At 38.4% G+C, this 19027-nt stretch overlaps 1 protein-coding gene across 4 annotated transcripts in view; it reads left to right on the top strand.

The window, feature by feature from the left end:
• The window catches only part of LOC107219802 (putative polypeptide N-acetylgalactosaminyltransferase 9), a 195960-nt gene that overhangs the window by 125247 nt on the left and 51686 nt on the right, over window positions 1-19027 (top strand). For all 4 annotated transcript variants that reach the window (XM_015658146.2, XM_046736699.1, XM_015658145.2 and 1 more), the window contains 2 exons: window positions 5605-6654; window positions 10180-10378. In XM_015658146.2, the coding sequence (XP_015513632.1) occupies window positions 6417-6654; window positions 10180-10378 (437 nt within the window). In that variant the 5' untranslated portion in view covers window positions 5605-6416. The remainder of the gene's footprint in view (window positions 1-5604; window positions 6655-10179; window positions 10379-19027) is intronic.

Here is a 19027-nt window from a genome sequence, read left to right as displayed (position 1 = left end):
AGACGTTGTTCGGGTTCGCATGGAATTCCCCATATACATATTTATATATATACGATTGAAATTGCCAAATTTTTTTTCACCACCGAAGGAATAGAGACAACGAATAACGGCTGGCAGATAGATGATGGAAAGAGGTGAGAAAAATGCATCCGCATTGCGTCCTATCGGCAGCTTTCATCGCTGACTATATATTTAATATACCAGCCGTTGACTGAACGTTCATTCACTCGCCAATTTTCTCGAATATGAATTAGAATCAGCGCAGCGAGGGTGAAACGTGCAGATTTTTTATTTTTATTTTCATTTTTTTTTCTTTTTGTTTTTTCGCGTAATATCGAAGCAGGTACTGGATATAAATCGACGTCAAAAGAGTCGGTCGGATATTCGAACACTTACAGCGTTCGAGAGCAGAGATATGCTCTTGGGAATGATCGCTTGTAATCGAAAAATAAAATGAAAAGGAAATACATACGTGCGGAAGTTTGATTGTCGATTTGATGAAAAACATCGTGTTGTAAAACCGCGTTTCAATAAATATCACGAGCATTAATTCTTGATACGCGTATAAGTTTCATTTCCCGTATCTGTAATAAATATTTTTGGACAATGAAAAAAAAAAATCTTTCTCCTTCGTCGAACGGATTTTCATTTTCGGTATCTTCTTGCCCCTTCTTTTATTCTCGTTTTTCACGCTTGTCGCAAAAATCGCCCGCCACCAACCGTTCCCACCTATGACAAATATCATTTGCAATGTATCGCGAGGACGACATCGAATCTGCTTTTCAAGCCATAACTCAATGCCGAGTGACAGATGCGGATACGCAGGCTATGCGAGATTTATGGATACCTTGATCTCTCCAACTCTCTACATTTGCCACGTCGGAGTTGTATCGCCTCGCAATTCTTCACCCGGAACATCACCCTCGTTATTTATTCCAAATAAATGTGCACCGCGGTTGCAATTTTACGTAATAACGCGCGAATATTTGGCAATCTTCGATACGCCTCACGTTCGTTATTTTGAAACAAATTTTTTTTTCTTTTTTCATTCATTTTCTTATTTTTTTTTTAATTTTTTTTTTTTTTTTTTACCTTTGTGAGTTTCAAATTTAAATTTTATACTGGTCACACATTCGTTTAGGAGGTTAACTCGCCAAAACTCGTTACTTCCCAGTAATTTTATCATACTAAACGTCGCAAATTAAATATTTGTCAAATTATTTTAAAATTGTCTAAAAACCGATAATACCGGAATTATAAACGAAAGCTTACGATTAGATATCGATGTTTTACTGAAAATCGCTTCAAAATGGTAAGGAGTTAAATAGAATCATTCAATTTCGATCTACAATGCGGTTCGTCTTATTCGGAAGACTCTTTTTTCACAAATTCACTGAAACACTTCTTTTTTTTTTTTCTTTTGTCACGTTGGCATCGTTAAATATTCAATTTGACACCGTGGCACCGATGTTGACTATAACCTTAAATAATGAACAAATGAAAACGCTCAATGAAATACTAAAAAGGTGAAAATACATTTCAGTGACTTGGCAAAAATATAATCTTCTAAACAAAATTAGCCGTTGTAGATTGAAATTAACGTATAACCTACTAGATTTTCAAGCGATTTGAAACAAATTTTCTCTTACAATCCTGCTATTTCCTATTTTCGCAAGAAATTACAAAAAAAAAAAAATCATCCTAAACCACGAGTATCACAAGGAGTTGATTTTTCAATGTAGTACGATCACCTGCGACGTAAGAACAAAGATCGAGTGAAAACAAAAAAAAAGCATCGTATTTCGACGAAACGCAAACCTAACGAATTGAAAAACTGTTAAAATTCCGCGAAGATTTACATAAAACAACGATCCGCGTCAGTCACGATCGCGCGTAGATCACGAATTCAAAGTAGGAAATTCAGTTTCACAAAGTTATTGAATTTCACCGCAAAGTTTCGAGTCGAGTCGATGGCGGTGGTGGTGGAGGTGGTTATAGCGGGGGGGGTGGATAAAGGGGTGTAGGCTCAATCGACTGGATGCCGTTTCATTTCGCTTCATTCCGGAGCGTTAGTAGGAACGGGGGATGATTCCCCGGCAGGCTCTCACCGAGTGGAAATAAACTAAATGGAAGAAAAAGAAGCGAAAACCCGTCGGGGTTGGGGGCAAGGGGGGGGGGGGTTATAGTAAAATGAAAAAAAAAAATAAATAAAATCAAATAAAATAAAAAAAAAAATGAAAAAAAAATGAATGAAAAAAGAAAGAAATATAAAACGAAAAGGGAGAAAGAAAGAAACGATAGGTTTCGATGGGGTTTTTCATCGTCCCGGTTCCCTCGGTCACGTCTGAACGTCCCTCGAGTGCTCTTTTCAGAAACGGGAACCTCGGGGCGTCCAACGCATCCGGAATTCAAGCGCCAAGCCAGCCGAAGCCGGTCTACCTTCTTCATCCCCTTCCCCCCGTTCGCCACCTTTTATTCCTCCGCATACAGAAAGTCGTATATAGGTAGACATTATACGTGTACACACACACACACACACGTAGGCGATTCCCGAATGAAGCGTGCTTAAATGGTGAGTAGGTTATACCTCGTATAACCCTGCCCACCACCACCACCCTCGTACCCTTATTATTCAGTGACGATAATCGAAACGATCGAGTCTCATTGGAGGAACTGCGAAATGTGAACGCTTTCAATTGCTTTTCAATTCAGTGTGAGAATCTATTTTCTTTCGGTTTTTTTTTTTTCATTTTTTTTTATTTTTTTTCTGTTTTCACGGATTCCCCCTTACTCTTTTCGCGCGTCTAATAAATTTCCCTCATCCTACGCCGTTATCACTGTATCTGAAAGGAATCTTCTTTTGAAAGGTTTTGTTCGTTTTTTTTTGTGTGTTTTTTTTTTTTTTTTGTTTCTTGTAAATCTTTTTTACGTACCGCTTTTTTCTGTTACACGTATTATACGCATCGTTTCGAATATTTCTTCAACTTCTATACCCTTTTTCAGACCCGGGCAGATCTTCGAGACCCTTTTCACAAGATTTTGTTTATTTTTTTATTTTTTTTATTTATTTATTTATTTTTTTTTTTTTTGGGGTAACGGATTTCGAACATTACCGATTGACAACGCGATACATGCTCATACCGGCCGATTCGAGATCGTTGTCGAAACAAAAGTCGAAACGTTTTTTAATGCAACCACACTTTGATATTTGAAACTTTTAATTGATCGCTGGTTTCAAAAAACTCGGGGTAGAAGAAGAAAAAAAAAATAAAGAAAAAGAAGAAAGAAAGCTTTTGGAAAGTAGATGTAGGAAAATTTTACTTTCGTTTTTTTTTCCACATTTTTTCACCACATTCGATCCGGAATTAGAAAATATCATTCTATCCAATGATACCAAACAAGTTTTTTCAAACATCATACGACACTTGCAAGCTTAATACAATATTTTCCGGACGGCAAAATCGAATGTTCAATTTAAAGTTTCGTTTCCTACCCACCTAACAAGATTATGATCGTAATCAACGGTTAGACGAGATTCTCGCGAGGCTGTTGGATGAAAGTCGAACCGGCAGTCGATGGTCGCTTTGAATTCACGGCGTGTCTCAACGAGCCAACCCAGGAGGGAGTTTTCATGCCTGAATAGCGAGGCGAGGACGCGATAGACGGATAGATACATTCGGATTCGGTTTCGCGTTATCCGAGAGCTCCTCCTCCTTTTCTAGCTCGGTAAAATAAGACGAGGAAGAGGCGAAGAGGAAGAGACGGAGGTAACCATTACCGCTTATTGGTTTATTCCAGAAATTCTTCTGCCAAACCTTGGCTCGCCTTGAGTTCGTTTCTTTCTTGGCTCGGCGTCGGCGGTTCCTCTTCTCTTTTCCGGGGTTCAGAGGTGTTCTTTTCGCTATCAATTTACCCCGTCGCAAACGTGATGCTCCGGAAATGTATAAGGACTTTGTAAACGCAGGGATCGCGTTGAGTTGAAATTCAGCGAACACGTTCCGTGCCGATTTTTTTATCTCTCACTCGCTAATATCCAGATGAATTCAATAAATATGCACGATTTTGGTACCACGGCGCGTGTAAAGCTAGAAATTGATATAATTCTTTCGTATAAATAGCTTGTACGGAATTTTTATCGTTTATTGGTAAAACGTCGGTTCATCTACTTTGACCGATAATAAATTTGAATAAAACGTTTTTGCGAAATCATTCTGCGAAGATGATGATTCGTCAAGAAAATAGTTCAACCGTAAACGTTACGAATGTTTTTTTTTTTTTTACACCGAATTTCGCGAAAATTATCGATAGTCAAGTTAATTCGGTTGAAATTTCTCGGCTTACCAATATTTTTTATACAGTTGTTAAAGTTGATTGAATTTCTTTTTTGTTGTAACAATTTTTATTCGAAATTGTGCGTCCGATAAAGCCCGAGGAAGCTTTTTATTCGTAAACAAGGTGAATAGAAAAAAGTATACGTATTGTTTGATACACCGTACTAGCGAATATTCGCGTCTTTCTGCTGTGAAAGGTTTCACTCTGCGGAAAAGCATTGATAGAATTGCAAATGCACGGTAGGATTCTGCGGTATTCTCGTGACGACGTACATAAGATTGCAGCTGAATGAAAAAAGAGAGAAACGAAAAGCATCAGCAGCAGCAGCAGCAGCAGCAGTGATTCGAAGCTTTACAAACTCCTCGACTTTGTTCGATGCGAATTCATTCTTACCAGAGATTCCTCTGCGATGGTTCATTGAATGGAGGTACTAATTGCTCCGAAGCATCATCTCGACCGTTGAATGAACGACGGTAGAAATTTCTTCCGGGTAGGTATTTTGCACGGTTCGCAAAAGCCGGGGAATGAAAAGCGGCGTGGAAGAGAGAATCAAACGTTTCAAGCAAACTAGCCCCAAGTACAAGTGGAACCTTTCACGGACAAATATGACCCTTGATGTTGCTGCCGGTGAAAAGATTTCTGGGATAAAACAAACCGAAAATTAACCGAGGAATCGACCCGAGAACAGGTCGAGACAAACGATTACAGAAAGGAAAGGGACTTAGATAATACAAGTCAGATAGGCGGGAAATTGGCTGACAATGGGAAAACCGGAAAAAAAAAAATTTTTCTCAACCTTAAAGAAGTAGTCCCGAGGCCCTCTTTTTTTTATTCATCCGACAACGTCGTCTCTTTATATTCCTCTCACTTTAGGTACATTTTTCAATTCAATTCTCGCCAGTTACGACGCTCCATAAAGTGAAAGACAATGTTATTCCTACAGATAGACTTGTCGGCGACGACGCTTTTCCACGCCTTATTTTACTTCGCCAGGTAGACACTCTACCTGTGAAAACAACCGCGGTTAACTGACCGGATAGAAGAAAACATCGATGACCGAGCATTTTAAAATTCACAATTCGTTTATTTCCAGCTATCTTGAATTACGCTGCATAAATATTTATTTCCATTATTTTCTTTTCTTCTTCTTATTCTTCTTCTTTTACTTGCCGCGTGAAATTGGCACTTCGATAATGATCGAAACAAATTCTTACCGCTTTATTGGACTCTCTGTTTTATTAACATGACGTCTCTTTCTTCGGCTTGTTTCAGGCGACGAGATGAGGTGACATATTCAACGATGAGTTTAACGAGGCGGCCGCACCTGAATGAGCTAGAAAATCGATCTTCGTAACATATCAAAAGTGAGAATAAACGCGGCCTTGTGAATACAGCTGGATGCTTGTTATAACAGTACGCGATTTTGATCGAATCGTTAGTGCGTGATAAATGGTAAATATCGATTGATAATTCCCCGGTTAAATTATCGGCGAAGTAGAGAAAAATCCTCCGCGTCAATTCCATTGCTGTCGTATTGCGAAACAGCTGTTGCAGTTTGTGCAGCGAATTTGATAATATTGTGCCATGTAAATAAGGTGTAATTAATAATACGAAGGCTATCGGCGATTAAGAATATCAATAAAAATTGTGATAATCAACATATCGAATCGGAATAACCTCGCAAAAATCATTGAATTTGATGAAAAATCAAGCTTAACAAGTGACGGTCCGAAAGTGATGAAAGTTTGCTACTAAATCTCTCGGAACGAATTTCGAGACTCACGATCGGGTCCATTTTTACTTCCAGCCCGTAACGAGAAACCCTCGAGATACCTGCTCGAGTATTATTTGAATATCCTTTTTCCTCGGGACTTCGTGGTGGAATTTCAATAAACCCTCGAAGGGCTCCGATTAACGAGGCACGATTCCCCTGGTATCGAGTGAACGTCGCCAATTCAAAAGTCGAAAAATGTTGTTCAGGTAACCCGAGATCATTTCTCTCTCTGCGGTACCGGAAGAACGAAAACGACAAACGAAATCGAACGGAAGTAAAGAGCGAGTTAAAGTGAAACGCTCGTTTCGCGATGAAGCTGAAACTGAAAATCGCGGTTTTAGCCTGCGCGGTCTGGTTGACGGTTTGCTTTTTACTCTACACCGAGGATCGCGCTGCTGCTGCCGATCAGAGGCATCCGCAACCTTCCGGCCTCGCCGCACCCCAATCCGCAAACGGTTTTGCACCCCCGGCGGTCCCGCTTCGACGAGACACCCCCGCCAATGGACACAGCAAGACAAAATTCAACCTACAAGCCGGCCCCGAACAAGGTAAGCAGAACCGATGCTCGAGTAAAAGCTTTGAAGTGAACGACACCTTTTTCCAAATTCATCGTCGGATACTCTTTTGATGTACGGTTATCAATTTATATCTTGAGGGTGATTTTGGTGTTTGAAACAAGCGTCGTACGCTTTTTTATTCACGATTTAACCGTGATGTCCACTTTTTAACTTCACCTGTTTGTTTTGTTTTCAAATAAAAAAGAAAGTTATCGTCATCGTTCCGGATATGAAAAGTTGAGTTTTCACTGGATCTCCAAGTTTTGAAACTTGGAGAATCACAATCAAAATTTTTTGACCGACGATATCTGGAGAATGAGTTACGGGTTACAATTATTTTGGTCTCGATTGACGCGTCCTTTCCAAACTTTCAACTGATTGAATTTTGGGTTTGATTGGTTCGGTACTTATTCAATTATTTAAATAATAAAATTCCAAAAAATTAAGTAAAAATGATGATATCTTGAGAACGGATGAATAGATTCGAATGAAAATTAGTACCGTGACGTGTTTTTTTTTTTTTTTTGGGGGTCATTGATCACGAATCTGAGGACAGATTTTCAAATCCAAAATGACGTTTCGATATGGCGAAAAAAAAAAGGAAAAATATTCCGATTTTGATAGAAATTTGTAGGTGGAGGTTTTTCGAGTCACCGATAACGAATCCAAGGTCTGATATCCAAAATTTGTAATGACGGATGTATTACAGTGATTCAAAATAAAAAAAAAATCATCTTATTTTCGTGAAACATGGTATCCGAGGAAGCAGGAAATTTCTATATCGATCATATTAATCAGAAGGTCAAGTTGTCGCAAATACTGAATTCCGACGATACATTTTTAATCGAGGGTTAAACATGAATTATACCGATAAATTACACGGACATGTATACCTAAATTGAATTTCATCGCAACCCGTAACATCAAATATAAGACATTCAGGTGGCGAAGGCAATTTTCAAATTAACGCGTGTGAAATAGCTCTCAGATTCGGAAGAATCCGAATCGATAAACGGCCGATTAGAGCAACAACAGCAGCCTTTTCGCCCTCTATAATTCAAATCTGGTACCAACGATCAGCAGCTCAAATTTTCTCAGTCACTCTGAAACCGTGAACCGGTTTGGTCGACAATCGCTTTTCAGCTTACGAATCGAGCTCGTGTTCGTTGTCCATATTTCGGTCAAGTGAGTCGCTTGAAAACACAATGAGAGTGTTGCTCGCTGAGTTGCGACGTGTTTCCGACAGTGATAATTTGTTCAACTCTTCTCCGAACTTCTCGATGATTTTTGCAATCAATACAGTGTGTTTGTTGTTCGACTCTTCAGTACGTCTGTGTTTGTACCGTGTCAATATTATCGATCTTCGCAACTGAGTTCAACGCATGTGCCAGATTTTGATTGAGGTGTTGTTGAAACTCAAAGGAACAGTTTCGACGCTGCAGGTATGACCGAATGTTTGGATTTCGTACTAAAAACATGGTATAATCAAGGTTCGATAAATAATATTGAAGCTGATTCGGTTGAATTTTATTTATTTTTTTATTTATTTTTTTTAATTTTTCTTAAACCCCGAGAATTATTGAAAAGCGTAAATTAGGATGTAGAATTTTCAGTTGTTGATGACTTTACAAACATCAGATTACCATCCCATTTTTCGAATATCAAAATCATATCAGTTTTTTCACATTTCACGAACTTGGGCTAATTTTTATTGTGAATGGATACCCTAGAAATCACATGTCATTGATTTTTAATAACCTTAGTAATTTTTTCCGTAAAATACAACAATGTTCATTCTACAACGTCTTTCGAAATTTGCGGACACAATTTCTGTACGAAGAAAAAATGAGCTGCACTTTGGTGAAATTTTACGAATGATTCATTTTTAGCGTTAAAATAGCGGTGGTAATTGTTCGAAAGTTATTGATAATAGAACTTTTGTATTTGAAAATCGTCCAGGGTTTTTCATTTCTCTGAACGTGAAGATAAATTTTTCTTTATTAAGTTAAACTTGACAAGAATGCAATTCAAATTCAGACCCAATTTCGTCATTTTGATTTCACCTTGAGTCATTATTATTTGTTCTTGTTTTTTTTTTTTTCAATTTTTGGATTCAATACGTTTTTTTTTGGCACTGTGCATTTGATTTGTATCGAAAAAAAGTGTGACGGATTTTTCAATTATTTAGCCAAAAAACAAAAAAAAAAAACACATGTTTATCTTTGCAACCATAGTTCTGAGCGCGATATTCAAAACAGAATCGCACAAAATTACTGTTAATTGTAACATAATATTTATAACAATTATCTGCGATTGAATGTAACAACATCGTGATAGGATGTTATCTTTTTAAACCGATCGAAGCACCAGATGATTGAAAACGATTTTATCGGTACAACGAACCGATACATAAAAGACCAAAAGGATCGATGCGACATAACAGATGAATCAGCCGAAGCGGGGATCCGATTTACGAAACTTGGGAATTGCGGTAAGTGCGCGCAGCCATCAACGTCATCCTTGTCTCGAGATGAAACGAAGAGGATGTACGGAGTGGAACAGCTGATCTCTCACAGCCGGATTCAGCGGCGAAAAAAAAAAAAAAAAAAGTTTAAAACTAGTTCAAGCGTGTTCTGACACTGACATCAACGATATAAAACGTGACTCTGGTACTTTTTTCCTCGAATTCGAATTTTTTCCTTCATCTCCGCTACCGTCAAGATCCTTGAGCCTTCGAAGAGGTGATCCTGGCGCCTGTGACGGAGTCCCTGCAGCAGCTTGATCACCCGTCAACCAGAGGATGAAAAAGTCGAATTTGTCACCTGCAATCCACGATCTATAAATCCATTGCAAAAGGAAAATACACTCGGGTCGCTTTTATAGCGCTGAAGTCAGTGTCGCCCGCTTTTCAAACATATTCATCATTAATCTTGACTCTTCTTATCCTGTTTAAGAATCGATTGCGATCTTTCCCGATCTTGATCGATGTACCGTTTCTGTCAGTACGACCAGCGTTTCTTCGTTGATAACAATTGTGCCAGACTCTTTCTGACTTAACGAAATCCCGCAAAACAACAATTTTTACTGACCATCGAATCTTGTGAGGCTGCTATTGCTATGTTTTCTTTCACGCTTACTGTCTACCACAGCAATTTAATGCCAGTGAATTTCGGAGAAAATAAAAGTAAGTGCGACAGGCAACGGTAGTTTGGAACACGTTTTCAATGTGTCTGAAAGTCTTTCCAGTATACAGACGAAACCGTCATTCGTATGGGAGACGAGACGAGATGAGACGTCGCGTCGTGCGCCGACTTTGAGAGGATGAAATTGACTGCTGACTGACAGGCTGCAGGGAAATAAGCGGAGACCTTCGAAAGGAGCTGACGACAAAGAAGCGCGTCCCGTTTTGTGGGATCCTCGTCTTTTCGTCTTACTTCTGGAGCTGCTCCTCGGTCATTTGATCCTCTCCGAATTTTTAAGGGGTTGAAGATTGTGAAAAATATCCCTCTGTTTCAGGTGGGGGTGTCCTCGCCGCTCCCAGAGAACCCGACGCATCGGCACCAGGCGAGATGGGCCGGGCTGTTGTTCTGCCAACGAATCTCACTGTCGAGACGAAGAAACTCGTCGATGACGGCTGGCTCAACAACGCCTTCAACCAGTACGCGAGTGACCTGATATCCGTGCATCGAACCCTCCCCGATCCCAGGGACCAGTGGTAAGTGACAATTTTTGCCTAATTTCATACCGACTCAGGGACGAATTGGTCCTGATGAAAAGCTAAATGAACCCGAGACAATTCGGACAACACACTTTAAGACATCAACGACTTGAGAAATGGATTCATAAATGGGTTGTTGGTTCTGATGAAAAATTAGGAGAAGAAGAGGAACAAAATGTTCAAAAAACCTCGAGCAATATTGTTTGTCGTAATTATAGTGAGCAACATTTTTACACTACGTGATAGAAATTAATCCGAGATAAATCGAACAACACACGCTAAGACATCAACGATTTGAGAAATGGGTTCGTAACTGGAACGTTCGAAATAATTGAACTTTGCTGTATTTAATCCGATTCTAATATGTTTGACTCATTTTTATCGCTAACTAGATACTCACGAATCGTCTGTAAAACATGTACTATATGAAATCTTACATGACGGTGTATATTTATGAGAAAGAAATGTCTTTGTTGACGAACATCTGTTGCAGGTACCGGACTTACACAAACCTATGTACATTCACTCTAGAGACCCGTATAGATTTGTAGAATTCCTTTCAGGCGATCTTTGAAGAATCCTATGGTGAATATTAGAAGCTCAAAGCATTACAATTGCTTCAAAAACAACAGTGTTTAATCATTCAAACGTTCTTATTATAAGACCTTTCATCAAATTGTTGATATCTTGGCTTGTGTTAATCGAAATTCATCAGATTTTTATTTCTGTTGCATAGAAAAGATGTTGTTTCGTTCCACTTTACTATCATTGGCATAAATAACATTGATGTAAAGTTTTTGAACCGTTTGTGCCGTGTCTCAAACTTTTGATTCAGACTGTGTTCTCCGTTCGTTCTTAACTGGCCCGTGAAACTTCTCTTTAATCTTTCGTTTCTGTTGTTCTCATCCCGCTTCTACTTTTTTCTCCTCGTCCTTGCCCCTCTTCTCTTTCTTCGTTAACTAGACAACCAGACAACTTCTCTGAATTCCCCCTGCGCATCTGCAGGATTCTTTACTGTGCACTGTTTCAAGTTGGACTTCGGATGCACTGATCACCGATGCATAAGCTACACTTCCACACAACTTTGATGGTAATTTAAACTTATGTTTGACTTTGACAAGCGACTACTCGTTTTAAGTTTGCGCCGCGGATGCAATCGCGATGCACGAATCCTGGAAGATCAGTGATTTACACTCATGAATGAGGTATCTCTTCAGTACTGCGAAACATATATAATTCACGTTGAAAAAATATTGTTACGCCTTAAGCTGTCTTATTTATTTTAATCGAACGATTATCTCTGTTTTACCCAATGATTGGCCCTGATTTACCTAGCGATTAATCCTGTTTTACCCAGCGAATACAAATCGTCGGACATAAAATCGTGCCAAATTTTCGAAACAACTCAGCTCCCCGACCCTTGATCTCGAAACGCTCAAGCTGAGCGTAAATTCGTCTCCGAAATTATCATCGTATGATTACACGAAAGTAAACAAGAATTATGCGACGTCGTCGATCTCAGGAAACGACTTGTGTAAGCGGGGGTTGGGTCAAGGCGGAATATCCGCCCCTCTGCCTCCCCTGCAAGAATTATATCACGGTCTGTTTGCGCGGCCGATGTTGCCCGCCCGGATGGGTATACCAGGGCACTGCTCTATCTCCCGGGCCCAAAGTTCCTCCGCAAACTCGCCTATATCTGCCCACTTGACTTAAATCGCCTCATCTCAAAGGATTATCATAATTTCGCTCAACCAAACTCATCGCGTTTTTCATCCCCTTGGGTTCGGGGGTAAAAATGTCAAGAGATGAAAAAATGGAATGGAAATGGAGGGTCGCGGTATTGAATTTTCAAACACGCTAAAATCTATTTTATCAACCTCTGTTTGGGTATAATTTTCGTCCTCGAGAATTTACTGAATTTGGATGATTATTTCTAGCAATAATTATTTCACCTACTTATTTAAGCATAACGTGCCTGCAACAGGCTGTAATAATTCGCTATTTTATGTACGTAGCATAATTTTGCTGCATGCCGTTGCAACGAAACGTTGTAAAAAAAAAAAAAAAAAACTAAACGAAGCGATCGAGTTTGGTGTGTCTTTTTGTCCGCTTTCTTAGCCACTTTCTTTCTCCCTCCTTTCGCCTTTGGTTTTTGCCCCTTGTTTTTCTTTTTTTTTTTTTTTTTTGTTTATTTTATTTTATTTTATTCTCACATCCCGGGCAAGATAACGACGTCGACGCTTAGGAAAAGCACCCCTTTACCACTCGCGGTCTTGCCTCCTCGGTATATTTAATCCCGCACTCCATTCCAGCGAAGCCTAAAGAGAAAAGGAAGGACAAGAAAGATAAGAAGATAAAAAATAAAATAAAAATGCAGACGCAAAGAATACCCAAAAAGGAACACGTCAATACACCGAAGTAAAAGGAGCAAAATATAAACGGGGGGGGGGGGGGGGGGATGGGATTTTCCTGAGCTCAGTTCGCGTAATTGGGTTTCGGGCTTCGGCCGTTTATGTATATTGCAAATTTATTTAGGATCAAACAAACGGACGTGAAATCGCCCAGCTCGAACCGTACACTCACCCCCGTACACAAAATCGCCTTTACCCGCTTTACAAATATTTCCCCATTTTACGAAGCGCCAAATTTTACCGCGCAACCGTGCCAGAGTTTTAGGGGTTTGAAAAAAACGACAAATATGTCTATAAAACACGTACGTATATACGTGTATATAATACGTGTACGTGTACGTTATACGGCATCGAAATTTCACCCAGAAATGGAACCGCGCCCTCGCACAAATGTAAGTGCCATTTTCTTTTACTGCGAATGGCTCTGCTCGAATATTACACGTGTGGGTGTGTAAGACATACATATATATATATATGTATGTCATTATATATATATATATGTATGTATACATATTGGAGGTAAACGTAACCTGGTGTACAATTGTACATTACCCTTAATAAAACCCATCGGCTCTCTCTATTCCTTTACAGCGTTTGTTTCTCACCGCGTACATATACGTATATGGATAGATATAAACAATTTGGGCAGATTATGACTGTGATACTTTTCCGTTTATTATTATCATCATTGTTATTGTTGCAATACTCTCACCGCGTGAGTTCCGATCGATGTGTAAAATTAACCCATACCCTTTATCTTAAGCTAAAGTGTACGATTTTGATTTTCGTTTTACACGATTTTCTCGATATTATACTGCATGTTAAATAATTGTCGAGCACACGAAAGTGAGGTAAAACTTTGCGACAAAGCGATTGCTGCTATTTATTTTGTAGAATTATACTTATAGTAAAAAAAAAAATAAATGAATCAACTTCTGTGAAACATGTCGAAAGCATCTCAAAATCTCGAAAGAAAGTTTTTCTTCACTAAAATAAAGGCATTCTGTGTCTATATTTTCATTTCAAAGTAAACGACTAATTCTGCTTTACATTCATAATAAATGCTTATGAACATACACCCGTTAAACTCCCGTCAAGTAAAAAAGTTGTCCACGTCATGGATATCCTACGATAACCACGAACTTTTCAACTCCAACACTACAGTGTAATGTACAGTACAGACTTGTGTTTCAATTCTTCGTTTTTCCTTTCGTTTCACTCGCTTTTGAACCGTTGAAAAGGTGGGATGAAGAAAAGTCATCGGCGTACGCATGGAGAATGGTTATGTTGTGCAGGGGTTTGGGGGTTAATTTATATGGGTTATAAAAAAAGGTCGTCACGGGTTGTCGAGCGTGTGGGACGCGGTGATGATAATTAGGTACGGTTATGGCGTTTGCAATCCTCTCGCAAGCTACGGGGTGAAAAAAAAATAAATTATCATTACACAATTGCAGGGCCGCCGTTGCACAGGTGTCGAAACGCAGCTCAGCCCCCGTCCTCTGACCCCTTTTTTAACGTGCAATTAAATTTCTCATCATACTTAATTCTACCCACCCTCGCCTTCTTTATTCTACGCGTATAAACGCGTAACAAACATACGTACAGATAATAGACGCTTGAACGCCCGTCGTTACGGTTTTTCAACCGAAAATTGTTGCCGTATAAAAAATGAATTATAAGTTACACTTTTATATGTATAATAGAGCTCTCCTGATTTTTTGTCATTTTTTATCGTGAAAATTGTTTTCTTCAGTTGTAAATACCGACTTGTTTATTTTTTATGACGTGCTTGCACACTTTTCAAATAGTCTCCAAACCTGTTCCTTAACGCGATATTTTTTTTTTTATTTCCATTTACAATGATCGTATAGATTCAGCGACTGCAAAAAAAACTTCTCCGTCACAGCATCAAAAATTTATTATCAAGTTTGCCTACTGCTACTGATAATACGTTAATCCTTACACTGAGAAAAATTTCATTTGTTACAGTAACTAGAAAAATTCAGTAAAACAGGTATCGTTAACAAAACTGTTTGAATATCGTTGGAATTACGAAAAACGAGGTACGCGTCACCATTTTGCGCTATTTTCGATCCTTTTTTAATAATTGCTACGCAAAATCAGTTTGTGAAGTTTACTCTACTTTTTTAGTTAAACAAGGCTTTAACGTCAATTTATCGTTGCACAAGCATTAAATTTTCGCAACAGTTGCAAGAAAATATAGCAACAGTGATCGTGATGAGAAATAATATCAACGGATACCAGACTTTCCGGTAACGGCTAGAAAACTAATTTTCATTTTCTACCTAGAACAATATTTTTCGATTGTGGTAAAAAATGAAAATAGTTAAGGACTAACCTAAGGTAAGGGGTAACCGGAACTAAAAATTTCTCACAGTGTGGATTCGTTACAAGTATAAATTATCAGAGCTGTAACATAATTAGCTGTGCATTGTTTTTCCCTGCAGAGGTCATAAAATATTTTGTTATCCTGATGAAACGACCCTCTCGTAATATCGAATAAAAACATTTTGACACGACACGCGCAGAGCAGAGATCGGACAGGGATTGACACGATACACACGCAGGGGAAATCTAGTCGTAGGTTAACGTACAAATAAACTCTAAAATGAGGGGTGGAAGTATAACCTTTCAGACGTGACATGACCAAACAGTCTCCTTCAAAAAACAGCAAATTCTCTTTCAATTATGCCAAGAAACCGCGGCAATCCGAAGACGCTCGAAAGAGCTTTACTCGAGTACAAGCTGTAGAAAAGGCTCAAAAACTGTAGCAAAATGAAACGTGGGTAAAATCCAAACTTTTTGATCGATTAACGAAATGATGTTTTTCTTTTTTTCGAAAGTAGAAACGCGAATCTTTGATTTCGCGTTTGAAAATTTCTGAATAATTGCAAAATTTCCGTTAGATGCCAGAATGAATCTTCGAATCACAATTTCAGAAGAAAAATTATGCTGAACATTCTTGAATGTTAATTTTTTTCAGTCTCCCAACGAAGGTTTTTCAAAACCTGTTTTTCAAGAGCGTGTATCTCAGCAGCGAATAAGATTTATCAAATTTTTCAAACGCTACGCGAATGATTCATTCTTCTAGTTTCAAGCAAGATAAAGTTTTACGGATTTTATTCACGTTTCAAATCTGTATATACATATGTATATACATATATATATACATACAGACACAGTCTGAGGTAGATTAGAAAAGCGGAGGAAAAAAATAAGGGTGACATGAGGGGGTCGGAGTTGGTAGGGGGGAGAGTGTAAAAAATATCTTTATATCAGACTCATATCCAATTACAATGTACGTTGGTATATACACATTGTTTGCGTGTATAAGGCAGTCCGCCAGGGGCGTACGTATATATATACGTACATATATGTATAACACGTAGGGCGACTCGTAATTTACGAGCAAATCTTATAAACTGAAATTCTTACGTGCAGATGGTATAGGTATCGTATACAACACGGGAGTCTGTGTATAAGGTACTCCATACCGGGAGAATATACGGGTTTTTTTTTTTTTTTCTCTTCTGCAGCTTTGTAGAGTTTTTTTTATTTTTTTTGTTTTTTTTTTTTTTTTTCTCTTTCTGTTTCACATTTCTTCTCTGGCTCCTTCTTTTTTTCTTCGCCAAAATTATACAGGCACGAAGTTGCGCCTGTACGTACAGACCGTTCCTTCTTACCATCCAACCGGAGTTCACGCGTGAAACCGCCCAGCCCTGGTAACTTGGATGTATGGGAGAAACAGCGCGAAACGTGGGAGGGAGGGAAGGAGGGAGGGAGGGAGGGAGGGAGGGGAGGAGAGAAGGGGATGGTCGTTTTCTCAAGGAAAAATATGCTTTCCAGCTGGCAATAAATTCGCACAACTTTTCGGCACCACCTCCACTCGCACCCCTTCCACCCTCTTCGTGGCAAATCCTCAACGCCGAAAGCGCTCTCTCTCTCTCTCCCCCCCCCCCCCCTCCCCCCCCATTTTTCTCACTTTTTCTCTTGTAATAATATACCCACCGGCCATCGTTGTTATACGTCAGAATTATAACTATAATGTAAGCATGAATATTAATTATTTCGCAATTTGCATGATATTCAACAACATTGGAGATTCGTGAAAGGGAATTGAAAATCAGTGAGAGAGAGAGAGAAAGAGAGAGAGAGAGAGAGAGATAGTAAAAAAGTCAAATCGAGAAAAAAACTTTTCAACCTTATACTTCCGTTCGATGGCGTGTTCTCTTTTTATTCTACGATCTCATTTCCGGTACATCGTCGGTTGATATTTTGAAAAATATCATCACTCTTTCATGGGTCTGAATTAAAAATAACGCAGCACCGTGTACGGGAAATAAATGTAAAATGTCGTCCGAATTTTTTTTTTTTTTTTTTTTTACTTACCTTTGTTTTTTCACCCCTCACCGTTCTTAAGAATGAAATCGACATTCTTCTTGCTTTAATTCAAAATTACAGGGGTAAAAAAGGTGGTTGATTAATTTTCTTGATAACAGCGGCTTACACAGGGATTTCGTTTCCCGGGTTTTAGTTTTATATTATACGGGGGACCGCATAACTGCGGAAAAGGCGATGTTATATGGGTTATATTACGTAGCATAGGTACGGCATTAAAGAACCCGGAATTGAATTCAACCCCCCTCTGTAATCCTCCGATCGTGAGCGTAACGATCGAACAATAAAGTGTCGTAAAACTGTAACGCGGCGTTGAGTAAAGCGCAAGTTAGTCTTCTTCTACACCTCGAGTAGGTACATATGTATATACGCATATATATATACACATATATGTATAGAATAAACCTCAGTCTTGGAGTATAAAATTGGTTAAAGTCACGCAAGGTTGCAGCTTGCCGCATATAAAACTGACCCGCTTTGAACGGCCCGGTGCCTCGCAGCTTTTTTGTACATCCCCAAAACGCGGAGAAAAAGAAAAAAAAACAAAAAAAAATCGAGCGGTACAAAATTTACAGAAATGAAGAAGAAGGAAAAAAAAACAGGGAATTTCTATTTTTTTTTTTTTTTTGTATTTATTTATTCATTTTATTTATTTATTTATTTATCTATTTATTTTCTTACTCGTTATATTTTGCATGCATTTTGCACGGACTTTGATCTAATTTTGTACAGCCTTGAAAGGGGGGAGCAAAAATTTTTTGGCAAATATTTACACGAACGTTTTTTTATCGTTCGTAATATCGCCGCCGATCAAAGTCACGCGTATTTCCTGCCTAAAGTCTGCCCTCTATGATGATCCCATTTATGTTTGATCGCTAAATTTGTACGAATACAAATTTTTTCATAGAAGCAAAAAAAAAAAAAAATACCACGACGGATATTTGGAACCTCACGTTCAATTTTGCAAAATTCGACACAGTCCTGCATCGTGAATTATAAACGTAAACTTAAACGTCCTTTGAAATTGTTTCAATGTTATCACAACAAAAAAAAAAATAGATAATAAAATACAATCGATTCGTTCTGTTTCAACGTACGATGTATGATTTTATTTAGCATTAAAATTATTGATATAAAATATTTTTTCCCCAAGTCAGTAAAACAGATCCCTTTTTTCAGTAGTCTATTTAATACTTTCATTTATCGATCATAATCAATATCGATGCAATGTTGTAAAAAGTTGAATGTTTGACGATACCATTATGATGAAATACGAAAATACTTAGGTAACTTTTCGATAGAAAATAATATTCCAAATGAAACAAGTCACAGTGAAGTCGGATCGAACGAATATAGGCATAGTGAGTTTTTTTTTTTTTTTTTTTGCAAATGTTTTATTTAAACTTCCAGTATTATTTATTTTCCTATTTTTAAAGAGATCTTCGCAGCTTACGATTACGATAATTCTACGAATACTCAACGCACGTGTACCTTGTAATAAAATTAATAACAAATACCAATTTTCGAACAACCAACCTCCCATAAAATGATCGATCGGTAAAATTAAATATCACCTGCACTTTGCTCGTATCGGATATTCCGTTTTTTACGCGCACATTTTTCACGCCGTGATCTTCGCATTATAATCGGTAATTCTCTGAGATTCACCTGTAAATACAAGCGGCTTTGGACTAGCCATTGCCAACTGGCAGGTTCCAAAACAATAATATCCAATTCGATTTTCGAACGATGAATTCAGATTCGTGATTAACGACTTTAACGCCCTCGAATACCACGTTATATGAAAATGAGACGA

This window comes from Neodiprion lecontei, chromosome 4, assembly GCF_021901455.1.
Source record: "Neodiprion lecontei isolate iyNeoLeco1 chromosome 4, iyNeoLeco1.1, whole genome shotgun sequence".
NCBI classification, from domain to species: domain Eukaryota; kingdom Metazoa; phylum Arthropoda; class Insecta; order Hymenoptera; family Diprionidae; genus Neodiprion; species Neodiprion lecontei.
Note: the sequence above shows the minus strand (reverse complement) of the source record. Positions and strands in the feature narration are given on the sequence as shown.